General features: G+C 48.6%; 1 protein-coding gene across 2 annotated transcripts in view; it reads right to left on the reverse strand.

Annotated features, from left to right (window-relative positions):
• Positions 1-264: 264 nt before the first annotated feature.
• The window catches only part of spata13 (spermatogenesis associated 13), a 90,445-nt gene continuing 73,166 nt past the window's right edge, over positions 265-17,543 (reverse strand). For both annotated transcript variants that reach the window (XM_035760574.2, XM_035760573.2), the window contains 2 exons: positions 1,133-1,207; positions 265-1,027 (listed from right to left, as the gene is read on the reverse strand). In XM_035760574.2, the coding sequence (XP_035616467.1) occupies positions 837-1,027; positions 1,133-1,207 (266 nt within the window). In that variant the 3' untranslated portion in view covers positions 265-836. The remainder of the gene's footprint in view (positions 1,028-1,132; positions 1,208-17,543) is intronic.

Genomic DNA, 17,543 nt, shown 5'->3' on the forward strand with positions numbered 1-17,543 from the left:
CACAGCCACAAAGTATAAATAGGTTATATCGTAAAGAAAGTATATTAACAAACATTTGCTTTTTGTTCTTAATTTAAGGTTAGGTATAAGATAAATTGTAGAAATAGGCGGGTTTATAACTTTGTGGCTGTGGTAACTAGTGACGTCCCTCATTCATGTTGACAGAATTCTATGATTATAATTCATGATTACAGCAGATGTTACATATCTTTGAGAGATACATTTCTCACAACCAACCAATAAAATTATTGTGAAATACACTACTTGTATTTGGTACTTTTTGTAAAAGAGTTTATTTACAACAGTGTTAACAGGGTTACTGAATGTGCAAATGCATGTGTAGACTGTCCTCTGGGCATTCAGCTCTCAGAAGAGCCACTTGTGCCTTCACTAGCAGTCCAACTCCAACAGGGACCAGCCTCAGAGAAATGAACTAAAACCAAGGTAGCAGGTAAGTACTCAACTCCTAATTGAAAAGCTAAAATGTACTGCACATCATGGTCATAATTACATGAATACAGGTTTGTGTTGGGCGGTTGGGAACCTCAGACCTACAAAAAGCAGCATCTTTACCACACCAGCACATGGAGGGAGTCCGTCTCTATGCATATTAACACTTATGGGAAATCTCTCCCAATTTGCAGGCACAGATTTGAATAGACACAAATAGAAACCGAACAGCCATAATGCACACAAGACCACAACAAAATATACATACACTTTAAGAGGCACACAAACACATTGATAAAACACACAAAGTAGTACATGCACAGATACTATGCTGAAATATGTAGGTCCATAATTGTATGTTTTTCTGAGTCCTCAGGGCGAGATCCTCACTTCCTGAACAAGGCATGTCGGGTAAAGGTGTACCACAGGTGGGCGGGCTTTTGCTTGGGCTCGGCCAATGTGAACACCTGCTGCTGAGGCACACTGGTTGGCACAGTAACATGGCGCTGGTGAATTGGATGCAGGGGTTGGTGGTGGTGGTGGTGGTGGGGCGGGACAGAGCCAGAGTAGCCTATGGCTGAGAATAAAGAACATTTTTAAAACATTATTTGCAATAAGAGTATTTTACTAAATCCAACACCACAGCAATTGTAAGAACACAGAAGTATGATTGCTTGCTTACTCTTCATTTTCCCTTGTTTGGATCTTCTTGCATTGAAGATTGCTTGTTTTCTCTGCGTTTCACTGATCTTCATTCCTGTCATGAATTTAAAAAAATACCAGTCAACCCAATGTCATTCAACATGGACTTACTTACACGTTCTCCTCTTGTGAATGGTTTTCGATTTTATTTATTTGAAACCAAAGAAGAAAAGTGAAAGACAAAACAGTACAGAAAACAGTTTGCAGGTGAGGTTGAAAACAAGAGCTTATACAATAACCACACACACAAAAAAAAAAAAAATATATATATATATATATATATATATATATACACTACCATTCAGACGTTTGGGGGTCACTTAGAAATGTCCTTGCTTTTGAAAGAAAAGCACATTTCAAGTCCATTAAAATAACATCAAATTGATCAGAAATACAGTGTACATGTTGTAAATGACTATTATTGTAGCTGGAAACGGCAGATTTCTTATGGAATATCTACATAGGCGTACAGAGGCCCATTATCAGCAACCATCACTCCTGTGTTCCAATGGCACGTTGTGTTAGTTAATCCAAGTTTATCATTTTAAAAAGGCTAATTGATCATTAGAAAACCCTTTTGCAATTATGTTAGAACAGCTGAAAACTGTTCTTCTGATTAAAGAAGCAATACACCTGGCCTTCTTTAGACTAGTTGAGTATCTGGAGCATTGGCATTTGTGGGTTCAATTACAGGCTCAAAATGGCCAGAAACAAATAACTTTCTTATGAAACTTGTCAGTCTATTCTTGTTCTGAGAAATGAAGGTGATTCCATGCGAGAAATTGCCAAGAAACTGAAGATCTTGTACAACGCTGTGTACTACTCCCTTCACAGAACAGCAAACTGGCTCTAACCAGAATAGAAAGAGGAGAGTGGGAGGCCCCGGTGCACAACTGAGCAAGAGGACAAATACATTGGAGTGTCTAGTTTGAGAAACCGACACCTCACAAGTCCTCAACTGGCAGCTTCATTATATAATACAGTCTCAACTTCAACAGTGAAGAGGCGACTCCGGGATGCTGGCCTTCTAGGCAGAGTTGCAAAGAAAGAGCCATATCTCAGGACTGACCAATAAAAATAAAAGGTTAAGATGGGCGAAAGAACACAGACACTGGACAGAGGAACTCTGATGTACTCCTCTTGCTCAGTTGTGCACCGGGGCCACCTTTCTATTCTGGTTTAAGCCAGTTTGCACTGTTCTGTGAAGGGTGTAGTATACAGCGGTGTACGAGATCTTCTGAGAAATGAAGGCTAGAGAAATTGCCAAGACTCTGAACATGAAAAGATTGATGAGTTTCAGAAGAAAGTTATTTGTTTCTTGCCATTTTGAGCCTATAATCTCCCAAATTCTGATGCTACAGATAATCAATTAGTCTAAAGGCCAGTTTTATTGCTTCTTTAAGCAGAACAACAGTTTTCAGCTGTGCTAATGTAGCAGTATGATGTTGTTCCCCTAGATTATGCACCAAGTTGCACACAAGGACCAATTCAAATAGGCCAGGTCAAGGGGGGATGTTAATAATTTGATAATAATCATTCAATGTGTTTTTTAAATTGAATTACAGCTGCATAGCTAATGTTATTCTTTCGTGTACAAACACTTTTTCATATCAACATTTGTGATTGTAAAAGTGTTGTATATTTTGGTTTGGCCCATCGCGGGTTATCTGTATTTCCATACCCCCTTATTGTTCTCTTTCGCCTGACCTTCGGCTAGCAAGGTGCCTGAGAGCTATGACTGCGCCAAGGGCTAACATAATGTGTGTTGTCTCTTCGTGCGTAGTGCAAATAAAAATTATTCAACTAGCAGACCTCCAGTTGTGGCAGCGTCGTAATTAAAAGTACACAACGCAGAACGAACCACGCTACACTAACATATTTGCAAAAGGGTTATCTAATGATCAATTAGCCTTTTAAAATGATAACCTTGGATTAGCTAACACAATATGCCATTGGAACACAGGAGTGATGGTTGCTGATAGTGGGCCTCTGTACGACTATGTAGATATCCCATAAAAAATCTGGCATTTCCAGCAAAAATAGTCATTTACAACATTAACAATGTCTACACTGTATTTCTGATCAATTTGATGTTATTTTAATGGACCAAAAAATGTGCTTTTCTTTCAAAAACAAGGACATTTCTAAGTGGCCCCAAACTTTTGAACGGCAGTATTTGTATTTGTGTTTAATCAGTTAAAGCATAATAATTATAGCAGAACTTGCTAGTCAGTATACAAAAAAAATGTGCATGAATGTGTGTGTTTAAGAGTTAGGCTACATGAAGAAGACATGGGAAACACCTTCCCATCAACCCCTCTTCTAGTCGCCACCCCTTAACACTTCCCTCATCAGTCTCTCCTTCCCTTTCCACTTTCTCCATCCTTTTCCACTTCCCTCAGTCTTTCCATCCCTTTCCACTTCCCTCATCAGTCTCTCCTTCCCTTTCCTCTTCCCTCCTCAGTATCTCCATCCCTTTCCACTTCCCTCATCAGTCTCTCCTTCCCTTTCCTCTTCCCTCCTCAGTATCTCCATCCCTTTCCACTTCCCTCATCAGTCTCTCCTTCCCACTCCTTCTCACCCATCTCCTGTACCCTCTGTCTCTCCATCCCTTTCCACTTCCCTCAGTCTCTCCATCCCTTTCCACTTCCCTCATCAGTCTCTCCATCCCTTTCCACTTCCCTCATCAGTCTCTCCATCCCTTTCCACTTCCCTCATCAGTCTCTCCTTCCCTTTCCTCTTCCCTCCTCAGTCTCTCCATCCCTTTCCACTTCCCTCATCAGTATCTCCATCCCTTTCCACTTCCCTCATCAGTCTCTCCATCCCTTTCCACTTCCCTCAGTCTCTCCTTCCCCCTCATGTCTCTCCATCCCTTTCCACTTCCCTCAGTCCCTCCATCCTTTCCACTTCCCTCATCAGTCTCTATCATTTTCCACTTCCCTCATCAGTCTCTCCATCCTTTTCCACTTCCCTCATCAGTCTCTCCATCCTTTTCCACTTCCCTCATCAGTCTCTCCTTCCATTTCCACTTCCCTCATCAGTCTCCTTCCCTTTCCTCTTCCCTCCTCAGTATCTCCATCCTTTCCACTTCCCTCATCAGTCTCTCCATCCCTTTCCACTTCCCACATCAGTCTCCTTCCCTTTGCACTTCCCTCAGTCTCTCCATCCTTTTCCAAGTCCCTCAGTCTCTCCATCCTTTTCCTCTTCCCTCCTCAGTCTTTCCATCCCTTTCCACTTCCCTCCTCAGTATCTCCTTCCCTTTCCTCTTCCCTCCTCAGTATCTCCATCCCTTTCCACTTCCCTCCTCAGTATCTCCTTCCCTTTCCTCTTCCCTCTTCAGTATCTCCATCCCTTTCCACTTCCCTCATCAGTCTCTCCATCCCTTTCCACTTCCCTCATCAGTCTCTCCATCCCTTTCCACTTCCCTCATCAGTCTCTCCATCCTTTTCTACTTCCCTCATCAGTCTCTCCATCCTTTTCCTCTTCCCTCATCAGTCTCTCCTTCCCACTCCTTCTCACCCATCTCCTGTACCCTCTGTCTCTCATTCCTTTTCCACTTCCCTCAGTCTCTCCTTCCTTTTCCACTTCCCTCAGTCTCTCCATCCCTTTCCACTTCCCTCATCAGTCTCTCCATCCTTTTCCACTTCCCTCAGTATCTCCATCCCTTTCCACTTCCCTCCTCAGTCTCTCCATCCCTTTCCTCTTCCCTCCTCAGTATCTCCATCCCTTTCCACTTCCCTCAGTCTCTCCATCCCTTTCCACTTCCCTCATCAGTCTCTCCATCCCTTTCCTCTTCCCTCATCAGTCTCTCCATCCCTTTCCTCTTCCCTCCTCAGTCTCTCCATCCCATTCCACTTCCCTCATCAGTCTCTCCATCCTTTTCCTCTCTCTCCTCCTTTTCCAGTCAGTCTTTCCATCCCTTTCCACTTCCCTCATCAGTCTCTCCTTCCCTTTCCTCTTCCCTCCTCAGTATCTCCATCCCTTTCCACTTCCCTCATCAGTCTCTCCTTCCCACTCCTTCTCACCCATCTCCTGTACCCTCTGTCTCTCCATCCCTTTCCACTTCCCTCATCAGTCTCTCCATCCTTTTCCACTTCCTCAGTCTCTCCATCCTTTTCCACTTCCCTCAGTCTTTCCATCCCTTTCCACTTCCCTCATCAGTCTCTCCTTCCCTTTCCTCTTCCCTCCTCAGTATCTCCATCCCTTTCCACTTCCCTCATCAGTCTCTCCTTCCCACTCCTTCTCACCCATCTCCTGTACCCTCTGTCTCTCCATCCCTTTCCACTTCCCTCATCAGTCTCTCCATCCCTTTCCACTTCCCTCATCAGTCTCTCCATCCCTTTCCACTTCCCTCATCAGTCTCTCCATCCCTTTCCACTTCCCTCATCAGTCTCTCCTTCCCTTTCCTCTTCCCTCATCAGTATCTCCATCCCTTTCCACTTCCCTCATCAGTCTCTCCATCCCGTTCCACTTCCCTCAGTCTCTCCATCCCTTTCCACTTCCCTCATCAGTATCTCCATCCCTTTCCACTTCCCTCATCAGTCTCTCCATCCCTTTCCACTTCCCTCATCAGTCTCTCCTTCCCTTTCCTCTTCCCTCCTCAGTCTCTCCTTCCCTTTCCTCTTCCCTCCTCAGTATCTCCATCCCTTTCCACTTCCCTCATCAGTATCTCGATCCCTTTCCACTTCCCTCATCAGTCTCTCCATCCCTTTCCACTTCCCTCAGTCTCTCCTTCCCACTCATTCTCACCCATCTCCTGTACCCTCTGTCTCTCCATCCCTTTCCACTTCCCTCAGTCTCTCCATCCTTTTCCACTTCCCTCATCAGTCTCTCCATCCTTTTCCACTTCCCTCATCAGTCTCTCCATCCTTTTCCACTTCCCTCATCAGTCTCTCCATCCTTTTCCACTTCCCTCATCAGTCTCTCCTTCCTTTTCCACTTCCCTCATCAGTCTCCTTCCCTTTCCACTTCCCTCATCAGTCTCCTTCCCTTTCCTCTTCCCTCATCAGTCTCTCCTTCCCTTTCCACTTCCCTCATCAGTCTCCATCCCTTTCCACTTCCCTCATCAGTCTCTCCATCCCTTTCCACTTCCCTCATCAGTCTCCTTCCCTTTCCACTTCCCTCAGTCTCTCCATCCTTTTCCAAGTCCCTCAGTCTTTCCATCCCTTTCCACTTCCCTCCTCAGTCTTTCCATCCCTTTCCACTTCCCTCCTCAGTATCTCCTTCCCTTTCCACTTCCCTCATCAGTCTCTCCATCCCTTTCCACTTCCCTCATCAGTCTCACCATCCTTTTCCTCTTCCCTCCTCAGTCTTTCCATCCCTTTCCACTTCCCTCCTCAGTATCTCCTTCCCTTTCCTCTTCCCTCCTCAGTATCTCCATCCCTTTCCACTTCCCTCCTCAGTATCTCCTTCCCTTTCCTCTTCCCTCCTCAGTATCTCCATCCCTTTCCACTTCCCTCATCAGTCTCTCCATCCCTTTCCACTTCCCTCATCAGTCTCCTTCCCTTTCCACTTCCCTCAGTCTCTCCATCCTTTTCCAAGTCCCTCAGTCTCTCCATCCTTTTCCACTTCCCTCATCAGTCTCTCCATCCCTTTCCACTTCCCTCCTCAGTATCTCCTTCCCTTTCCACTTCCCTCATCAGCCTCTCCATCCCTTTCCACTTCCCTCATCAGTATCTCCATCCCTTTCCACTTCCCTCCTCAGTATCTCCTTCCCTTTCCTCTTCCCTCCTCAGTATCTCCATCCCTTTCCACTTCCCTCATCAGTCTCTCCATCCCTTTCCACTTCCCTCATCAGTCTCTCCATCCCTTTCCACTTCCCTCATCAGTCTCTCCATCCTTTTCTACTTCCCTCATCAGTCTCTCCATCCTTTTCTACTTCCCTCATCAGTCTCTCCATCCTTTTCCTCTTCCCTCATCAGTCTCTCCTTCCCACTCCTTCTCACCCATCTCCTGTACCCTCTGTCTCTCATTCCTTTTCCACTTCCCTCAGTCTCTCCTTCCTTTTCCACTTCCCTCAGTCTCTCCTTCCTTTTCCACTTCCCTCATCAGTCTCTCCATCCTTTTCCACTTCCCTCAGTATCTCCATCCTTTCCACTTCCCTCAGTATCTCCATCCCTTTCCACTTCCCTCCTCAGTATCTCCTTCCCTTTCCTCTTCCCTCCTCAGTATCTCCATCCCTTTCCACTTCCCTCATCAGTATCTCCATCCCTTTCCACTTCCCTCATCAGTCTCTCCATCCCTTTCCTCTTCCCTCCTCAGTATCTCCATCCCTTTCCACTTCCCTCAGTCTCTCCATCCCATTCCACTTCCCTCATCAGTCTCTCCATCCTTTTCCACTTCCCTCATCAGTCTCTCCATCCTTTTCCACTTCCCTCAGTCTCTCCATCCTTTTCCACTTCCCTCAGTCTCTCCATCCCTTTCCACTTCCCTCATCAGTCTCTCCTTCCTTTTCCACTTCCCTCAGTCTCTCCATCCTTTTCCTCTTCCCTCATCAGTCTCTCCATCCTTTTCCACTTCCCTCATCAGTCTCTCCATCCTTTTCCACTTCCCTCAGTCTCTCCATCCTTTTCCACTTCCCTCAGTCTCTCCATCCTTTTCCACTTCCCTCAGTCTCTCCATCCTTTTCCACTTCCCTCAGTCTCTCCATCCTTTTCCACTTCCCTCAGTCTCTCCATCCTTTTCCACTTCCCTCAGTCTCTCCATCCTTTTCCACTTCCCTCAGTCTCTCCATCCCTTTCCACTTCCCTCATCAGTCTCTCCTTCCTTTTCCACTTCCCTCAGTCTCTCCATCCTTTTCCTCTTCCCTCATCAGTCTCTCCTTCCCACTCCTTCTCACTCATCTCCTGTACCCTCTGTCTCTCCATCCCTTTCCACTTCCCTCATCAGTCTCTCCATCCCTTTCCTCTTCCCTCCTCAGTCTCTCCATCTCTTTCCACTTCCCTCATCAGTATCTCCATCCCTTTCCACTTCCCTCAGTCTCTCCATCCCTTTCCACTTCCCTCAGTCTCTCCATCCCTTTCCTCTTCCCTCAGTCTCTCCATCCATTTCCACTTCCATCAGTCTCTCCTTCCCTTTCCTCTTCCCTCCTCAGTATCTCCATCCCTTTCCACTTCCCTCAGTCTCTCCTTCCCTTTCCTCTTCCCTCATCAGTCTCTCCATCCCTTTCCACTTCCCTCATCAGTCTCTCCTTCCCACTCCTTCTCACCCATCTCCTGTACCCTCCGTCTCTCCATCCCTTTCCACTTCCCTCAGTCTCTCCATCCTTTTCTATTTCCCTCAGTTTCTCCTTCCTTTTCCACTTCCCTCAGTCTCTCCATCCTTTTCCTCTTCCCTCAGTCTCTCCATCCATTTCCACTTCCATCAGTCTCTCCATCCTTTTCCAAGTCCCTCAGTCTCTCCATCCCTTTCCTCTTCCCTCCTCAGTCTCTCCATCCCTTTCCTCTTCCCTCAGTCTCTCCATCCTTTTCCAAGTCCCTCAGTCTCTCCATCCTTTTCCTCTTCACTCCTCAGTCTTTCCATCCCTTTCCACTTCCCTCCTCAGTATCTCCTTCCCTTTCCACTTCCCTCATCAGTCTCACCATCCTTTTCCTCTTCCCTCCTCAGTCTTTCCATCCCTTTCCACTTCCCTCCTCAGTATCTCCTTCCCTTTCCTCTTCCCTCCTCAGTATCTCCATCCCTTTCCACTTCCCTCCTCAGTATCTCCATCCCTTTCCACTTCCCTCCTCAGTATCTCCATCCCTTTCCACTTCCCTCATCAGTCTCTCCATCCCTTTCCACTTCCCTCAGTCTCTCCATCCCTTTCCACTTCCCTCATCAGTCTCTCCATCCCTTTCCACTTCCCTCATCAGTCTCTCCATCCCTTTCCACTTCCCTCATCAGTCTCTCCATCCCTTTCCTCTTCCCTCCTCAGTATCTCCATCCCTTTCCACTTCCCTCATCAGTCTCTCCTTCTCACCCATCTCCTGTACCCCTCTGTCTCTCCATCCCTTTCCACTTCCCTCATCAGTCTCTCCATCCTTTTCCACTTCCCTCAGTCTCTCCATCCCTTTCCACTTCCATCAGTCTCTCCATCCTTTTCCACTTCCCTCAGTCTCTCCATCCTTTTCCACTTCCCTCAGTCTCTCCATCCTTTTCCACTTCCCTCAGTCTCTCCATCCCTTTCCACTTCCCTCATCAGTCTCTCCTTCCCTTTCCACTTCCCTCATCAGTCTCTCCATCCCTTTCCACTTCCCTCATCAGTCTCTCCATCCCTTTCCACTTCCCTCATCAGTCTCTCCATCCCTTTCCACTTCCCTCATCAGTCTCTCCATCCCTTTCCTCTTCCCTCATCAGTCTCTCCATCCCTTTCCTCTTCCCTCCTCAGTATCTCCATCCCTTTCCACTTCCCTCAGTCTCTCCATCCCATTCCACTTCCCTCATCAGTCTCTCCTTCTCACCCATCTCCTGTACCCCTCTGTCTCTCCATCCCTTTCCACTTCCCTCATCAGTCTCTCCATCCTTTTCCACTTCCCTCAGTCTCTCCATCCCTTTCCACTTCCATCAGTCTCTCCATCCTTTTCCACTTCCCTCAGTCTCTCCATCCTTTTCCACTTCCCTCAGTCTCTCCATCCTTTTCCACTTCCCTCATCAGTCTCTCCTTCCTTTTCCACTTCCCTCAGTCTCTCCATCCTTTTCCTCTTCCCTCCTCAGTATCTCCATCCCTTTCCACTTCCCTCATCAGTCTCTCCTTCCCTTTCCACTTCCCTCATCAGTCTCTCCTTCCCTCTCCTCTTCCCTCATCAGTCTCTCCTTCCCTCTCCTCTTCCCTCCTCAGTATCTCCATCCATTTCCACTTCCCTCATCAGTCTCTCCATCCCTTTCCACTTCCCTCATCAGTCTCTCCATCCCTTTCCTCTTCCCTCCTCAGTATCTCCATCCCTTTCCACTTCCCTCATCAGTCTCTCCATCCCTTTCCACTTCCCTCATCAGTCTCTCCATCCCTTTCCACTTCCCTCATCAGTCTCTCCATCCCTTTCCACTTCCCTCATCAGTCTCTCCATCCCTTTCCACTTCCCCATCAGTCTTTTCCTTCTCACCCATCTCCTGTACCCTCTGTCTTCCATGTTTCCAATCAGTCTCTCCATCCTTTACTTCCTCAGTCTCTCCATCCTTTTCCACTTCCCTCAGTCTCTCCTTCCCTTTCCTCTTCCCTCATCAGTCTCTCCATCCCTTTCCACTTCCCTCAGTCTCTCCTTCCCTTTTCTCTTCCCTCCTCAGTATCTCCATCCCTTTCCACTTCCCTCATCAGTCTCTCCTTCCCACTCCTTCTCACCCATCTCCTGTACCCTCTGTCTCTCCATCCTTTTCCACTTCCATCAGTCTCTCCATCCTTTTCCACTTCCCTCAGTCTCTCCATCCCTTTCCACTTCCCTCAGTCTCTCCATCCCTTTCCACTTCCCTCATCAGTCTCTCCATCCCTTTCCACTTCCCTCATCAGTCTCTCCTTCCCTTTCCTCTTCCCTCCTCAGTATCTCCATCCCTTTCCACTTCCCTCATCAGTATCTCCATCCCTTTCCACTTCCCTCATCAGTCTCTCCATCCCTTTCCACTTCCCTCAGTCTCTCCTTCCCACTCATTCTCACCCATCTCCTGTACCCTCTGTCTCTCCATCCCTTTCCACTTCCCTCAGTCTCTCCATCCTTTTCCACTTCCCTCATCAGTCTCTATCATTTTCCACTTCCCTCATCAGTCTCTCCATCCTTTTCCACTTCCCTCATCAGTCTCTCCTTCCCTTTCCACTTCCCTCATCAGTCTCCTTCCCTTTCCTCTTCCCTCCTCAGTATCTCCATCCCTTTCCACTTCCCTCATCAGTCTCTCCATCCCTTTCCACTTCCCACATCAGTCTCCTTCCCTTTGCACTTCCCTCAGTCTCTCCATCCTTTTCCAAGTCCCTCAGTCTCTCCATCCTTTTCCTCTTCCCTCCTCAGTCTTTCCATCCCTTTCCACTTCCCTCCTCAGTATCTCCTTCCCTTTCCTCTTCCCTCCTCAGTATCTCCATCCCTTTCCACTTCCCTCCTCAGTATCTCCTTCCCTTTCCTCTTCCCTCAGTCTCTCCATCCTTTTCCACTTCCCTCATCAGTCTCTATCATTTTCCACTTCCCTCATCAGTCTCTCCATCCTTTTCCACTTCCCTCATCAGTCTCTCCTTCCCTTTCCACTTCCCTCATCAGTCTCCTTCCCTTTCCTCTTCCCTCCTCAGTATCTCCATCCCTTTCCACTTCCCTCATCAGTCTCTCCTTCCCTTTCCACTTCCCTCATCAGTCTCCTTCCCTTTCCTCTTCCCTCATCAGTATCTCCATCCCTTTCCACTTCCCTCAGTCTCTCCATCCCTTTCCACTTCCCTCAGTCTCTCCATCCCTTTCCTCTTCCCTCCTCAGTCTCTCCATCCCTTTCCTCTTCCCTCAGTCTCTCCATCCCTTTCCACTTCCATCAGTCTCTCCTTCCCTTTCCTCTTCCCTCCTCAGTATCTCCATCCCTTTCCACTTCCCTCAGTCTCTCCTTCCCTTTCCTCTTCCCTCATCAGTCTCTCCATCCCTTTCCACTTCCCTCATCAGTCTCTCCTTCCCACTCCTTCTCACCCATCTCCTGTACCCTCCGTCTCTCCATCCCTTTCCACTTCCCTCAGTCTCTCCATCCTTTTCTATTTCCCTCAGTTTCTCCTTCCTTTTCCACTTCCCTCAGTCTCTCCATCCTTTTCCTCTTCCCTCTTCAGTCTCTCCATCCCTTTCCTCTTCCCTCAGTCTCTCCATCCTTTTCCAAGTCCCTCAGTCTCTCCATCCTTTTCCTCTTCCCTCCTCAGTCTTTCCATCCCTTTCCACTTCCCTCCTCAGTATCTCATTCCCTTTCCACTTCCCTCATCAGTCTCACCATCCTTTTCCTCTTCCCTCCTCAGTCTTTCCATCCCTTTCCACTTCCCTCCTCAGTATCTCCTTCCCAGTCTCTCCTCCCTTTCCCTCCCTCAGTATCTCCATCCCTTTCCACTTCCCTCCTCAGTATCTCCATCCCTTTCCACTTCCCTCCTCAGTATCTCCATCCCTTTCCACTTCCCTCATCAGTCTCTCCATCCCTTTCCACTTCCCTCATCAGTCTCTCCATCCCTTTCCACTTCCCTCATCAGTCTCTCCATCCCTTTCCACTTCCCTCATCAGTCTCTCCATCCCTTTCCTCTTCCCTCATCAGTCTCTCCATCCCTTTCCTCTTCCCTCCTCAGTATCTCCATCCCTTTCCACTTCCCTCAGTCTCTCCATCCCATTCCACTTCCCTCATCAGTCTCTCCTTCTCACCCATCTCCTGTACCCCTCTGTCTCTCCATCCCTTTCCACTTCCCTCATCAGTCTCTCCATCCTTTTCCACTTCCCTCAGTCTCTCCATCCCTTTCCACTTCCCTCATCAGTCTCCTTCCCTTTCCTCTTCCCTCCTCAGTATCTCCATCCCTTTCCACTTCCCTCATCAGTCTCTCCTTCCCTTTCCACTTCCCTCATCAGTCTCCTTCCCTTTCCTCTTCCCTCATCAGTATCTCCATCCCTTTCCACTTCCCTCAGTCTCTCCATCCCTTTCCACTTCCCTCAGTCTCTCCATCCCTTTCCTCTTCCCTCCTCAGTCTCTCCATCCCTTTCCTCTTCCCTCAGTCTCTCCTTCCCTTTCCTCTTCCCTCCTCAGTATCTCCATCCCTTTCCACTTCCCTCAGTCTCTCCTTCCCTTTCCTCTTCCCTCATCAGTCTCTCCATCCCTTTCCACTTCCCTCATCAGTCTCTCCTTCCCACTCCTTCTCACCCATCTCCTGTACCCTCAGTCTCTCCATCCCTTTCCACTTCCCTCAGTCTCTCCTTCCCTTTCCTCTTCCCTCCTCAGTATCTCCATCCCTTTCCACTTCCCTCAGTCTCTCCATCCTTTTCCACTTCCCTCAGTCTCTCCATCTTTTCCACTTCCATCAGTCTCTCCATCCTTTTCCAAGTCCCTCAGTCTCTCCATCCCTTTCCTCTTCCCTCTTCAGTCTCTCCATCCCTTTCCTCTTCCCTCAGTCTCTCCATCCTTTTCAGTCCCTCATCTCTCCATCCTTTTCCTCTTCCTCCTCAGTCTTTCCATCCCTTTCCACTTCCCTCTCAGTCTCTCCATCCCTTTCCACTTCCCTCATCAGTCTCTCCATCCTTTTCCACTTCCCTCCTCAGTCTCTCCATCCCTTTCCACTTCCCTCCTCAGTATCTCCTTCCTTTCCACTTCCCTCCTCAGTATCTCCATCCCTTTCCACTTCCCTCATCAGTATCTCCATCCCTTTCCACTTCCCTCCTCAGTATCTCCATCCCTTTCCACTTCCCTCATCAGTCTCTCCATCCTTTTCCACTTCCCTCAGTCTCTCCATCCCTTTCACTTCTCAGTCTCCCATCCTTTCCACTTCCCTCAGTCTCTCCATCCTTTTCCACTTCCCTCAGTCTCTCCATCCTTTTCCACTTCCCTCAGTCTCTCCATCCCTTTCCACTTCCCTCATCAGTCTCTCCATCCTTTCCACTTCCCTCATCAGTCTCTCCATCCCTTTCCACTTCCCTCATCAGTCTCTCCATCCCTTTCCCTTCCCTCATCAGTCTCTCCATCCTTTCCACTTCCCTCTCAGTCTCTCCATCCCTTTCCACTTCCCTCATCAGTCTCTCCATCCCTTTCCTCTTCCCTCCTCAGTATCTCCATCCCTTTCCACTTCCCTCAGTCTCTCCATCCCATTCCACTTCCCTCATCAGTCTCTCCTTCTCACCCATCTCCTGTACCCTCTGTCTCTCCATCCCTTTCCACTTCCCTCATCAGTCTCTCCATCCCTTTCCACTTCCCTCAGTCTCTCCATCCCTTTCCACTTCCATCAGTCTCTCCATCCTTTTCCACTTCCCTCAGTCTCTCCATCCTTTTCCACTTCCCTCAGTCTCTCCATCCTTTTCCACTTCCCTCAGTCTCTCCATCCCTTTCCACTTCCCTCATCAGTCTCTCCTTCCTTTTCCACTTCCCTCAGTCTCTCCATCCTTTTCCTCTTCCCTCCTCAGTATCTCCATCCCTTTCCACTTCCCTCATCAGTCTCTCCTTCCCTTTCCACTTCCCTCATCAGTCTCTCCTTCCCTCTCCTCTTCCCTCATCAGTCTCTCCTTCCCTCTCCTCTTCCCTCCTCAGTATCTCCATCCATTTCCACTTCCCTCATCAGTCTCTCCATCCTTTCCACTTCCCCATCAGTCTCTCCATCCCTTTCCACTTCCCTCCTCAGTATCTCCATCCCTTTCCACTTCCCTCTCAGTCTCTCCATCCCTTTCCACTTCCCTCATCAGTCTCTCCATCCCTTTCCACTTCCCTCATCAGTCTCTCCATCCCTTTCCACTTCCTCTCAGTCTCTCCATCCCTTTCCACTTCCCTCAGTCTCTCCTTCCCATTCCTTCTCACCCATCTCCTGTACCCTCTGTCTCTCCATCCTTTCCACTTCCCATCAGTCTCTCCATCCTTTTCCACTTCCCTCAGTCTCTCCATCCTTTTCCACTTCCCTCAGTCTCAAAATCCCTTTGACTTCCCTCATCAGTCTTTCCATCCCTTTTAGGCTTCCCTCAGTCTCTCCTTCCTTTTCTCTTCCCTCCTCAGTCTCTCCATCCCTTTCCACTTCCCTCATCAGTCTCTCCTTCCCCTCCTTTCACCCATCTCCTGTACCCTCTGTCTCTCCATCCCTTTCCACTTCCCCTCAGTCTCTCCATCCCTTTCCACTTCCCTCATCAGTCTCTCCATCCCTTTCCACTTCCCTCATCAGTCTCTCCTTCCCTTTCCTCTTCCCTCCTCAGTATCTCCATCCCTTTCCACTTCCCTCATCAGTATCTCCATCCTTTCCACTTCCCTCATCAGTCTCTCCATCCCTTTCCACTTCCCTTCTCTCTCCTTCCCCTCATTCTCACCCATCTCCTGTACCCTCTGTCTCTCCATCCCTTTCCACTTCCCTCAGTCTCTCCATCCTTTTCCACTTCCCTCATCAGTCTCTCCATCCTTTTCCACTTCCCTCATCAGTCTCTCCATCCTTTCCACTTCCCTCATCAGTCTCTCCTTCCCTTTCCACTTCCCTCATCAGTCTCTCCTTCCTTTCCTCTTCCCTCCTCAGTATCTCCATCCCTTTCCACTTCCCTCATCAGTCTCTCCATCCTTTCCACTTCCCCATCAGTCTCCTTCCTTTCCACTTCCCTCAGTCTCTCCATCCTTTTCCAAGTCCCTCATCTCTCCTTTTCCTCTTCCCTCCTCAGTCTTTCCATCCCTTTCCACTTCCCTCTCAGTCTCTCCATCCCTTTCCACTTCCCTCAGTATCTCCATCCCTTTCCACTTCCCTCTCAGTCTCTCCATCCCTTTCCACTTCCCTCATCAGTCTCTCCATCCTTTTCCACTTCCCTCATCAGTCTCTCCATCCTTTTCCACTTCCCTCAGTCTCTCCATCCTTTTCCACTTCCCTCATCAGTCTCTCCTTCCCTTTCCACTTCCCTCATCAGTCTCCTTCCCTTTCCTCTTCCCTCCTCAGTATCTCCATCCCTTTCCACTTCCCTCATCAGTCTCTCCATCCTTTCCACTTCCCTCATCAGTCTCCTTCCTTCCACTTCCCTCAGTCTTCCATCCTTTTCCAATTCCCTCAGTCTCTCCATCCTTTTCCTCTTCCCTCCTCAGTCTTTCCATCCCTTTCCACTTCCCTCCTCAGTATCTCCTTCCCTTTCCTCTTCCCTCCTCAGTATCTCCATCCCTTTCCACTTCCCTCCTCAGTATCTCCTTCCCTTTCCTCTTCCCTCCTCAGTATCTCCATCCCTTTCCACTTCCCTCATCAGTCTCTCCATCCCTTTCCACTTCCCTCATCAGTCTCTCCATCCCTTTCCACTTCCCTCATCAGTCTCTCCATCCTTTTCTACTTCCCTCATCAGTCTCTCCATCCTTTTCCTCTTCCCTCATCAGTCTCTCCTTCCCACTCCTTCTCACCCATCTCCTGTACCCTCTGTCTCTCATTCCTTTTCCACTTCCCTCAGTCTCTCCTTCCTTTTCCACTTCCCTCAGTCTCTCCATCCCTTTCCACTTCCCTCATCAGTCTCTCCATCCTTTTCCACTTCCCTCAGTATCTCCATCCCTTTCCACTTCCCTCCTCAGTCTCTCCATCCCTTTCCTCTTCCCTCCTCAGTATCTCCATCCCTTTCCACTTCCCTCAGTCTCTCCTTCCCACTCATTCTCACCCATCTCCTGTACCCTCTGTCTCTCATTCCTTTTCCACTTCCCTCAGTCTCTCCATCCCTTTCCACTTCCCTCCTCAGTCTCTCCATCCTTTTCCACTTCCCTCATCAGTCTCTATCATTTTCCACTTCCCTCATCAGTCTCTCCATCCTTTTCCACTTCCCTCATCAGTCTCTCCTTCCCTTTCCACTTCCCTCATCAGTCTCCTTCCCTTTCCTCTTCCCTCCTCAGTATCTCCATCCCTTTCCACTTCCCTCATCAGTCTCTCCATCCCTTTCCACTTCCCTCATCAGTCTCCTTCCCTTTGCACTTCCCCATCATCCTTTTCCACTTCCCTCAGTCTCTCCATCCTTTTCCTCTTCCCTCCTCAGTCTCTCCATCCCTTTCCACTTCCCTCCTCAGTATCTCCTTCCTTTCCTCTTCCCTCCTCAGTATCTCCATCCCTTTCCACTTCCCTCCTCAGTATCTCCTTCCCTTTCCTCTTCCCTCAGTCTCTCCATCCTTTTCCACTTCCCTCATCAGTCTCTCATCCTTTCCACTTCCCTCAGTCTCTCCATCCTTTCCACTTCCCTCATCAGTCTCTCCATCCTTTTCCACTTCCCTCATCAGTCTCTCCATCCATCCCTTTCCACTTCCCTCATCAGTCTCTCCATCCCTTTCCACTTCCCTCATCAGTCTCCCTCCTTCCCTCTTTCCACTTCCCTCCTCAGTCTCTCCTTCCTTTTCCTCTTCCCTCCTCAGTCTCCATCCCTTTCCACTTCCCTCCTCAGTATCTCCTTCCCTTTCCTCTTCCCTCCTCAGTATCTCCATCCCTTTCCACTTCCCTCCTCAGTATCTCCTTCCCTTTCCTCTTCCCTCTTCAGTATCTCCATCCCTTTCCACTTCCCTCATCAGTCTCTCCATCCCTTTCCACTTCCCTCATCAGTCTCTCCATCCCTTTCCACTTCCCTCATCAGTCTCTCCATCCTTTTCCACTTCCCTCATCAGTCTCTCCATCCTTTTCCTCTTCCCTCATCAGTCTCTCCTTCCCACTCCTTCTCACCCATCTCCTGTACCCTCTGTCTCCATTCCTTTTCCACTTCCCTCAGTCTCTCCTTCCTTTTCCACTTCCCCTCAGTCTCTCCATCCTTTCCACTTCCCTC

This window comes from Oncorhynchus keta, chromosome 28, assembly GCF_023373465.1.
Source record: "Oncorhynchus keta strain PuntledgeMale-10-30-2019 chromosome 28, Oket_V2, whole genome shotgun sequence".
In the NCBI taxonomy this organism is placed as follows: Eukaryota; Metazoa; Chordata; class Actinopteri; order Salmoniformes; family Salmonidae; genus Oncorhynchus; species Oncorhynchus keta.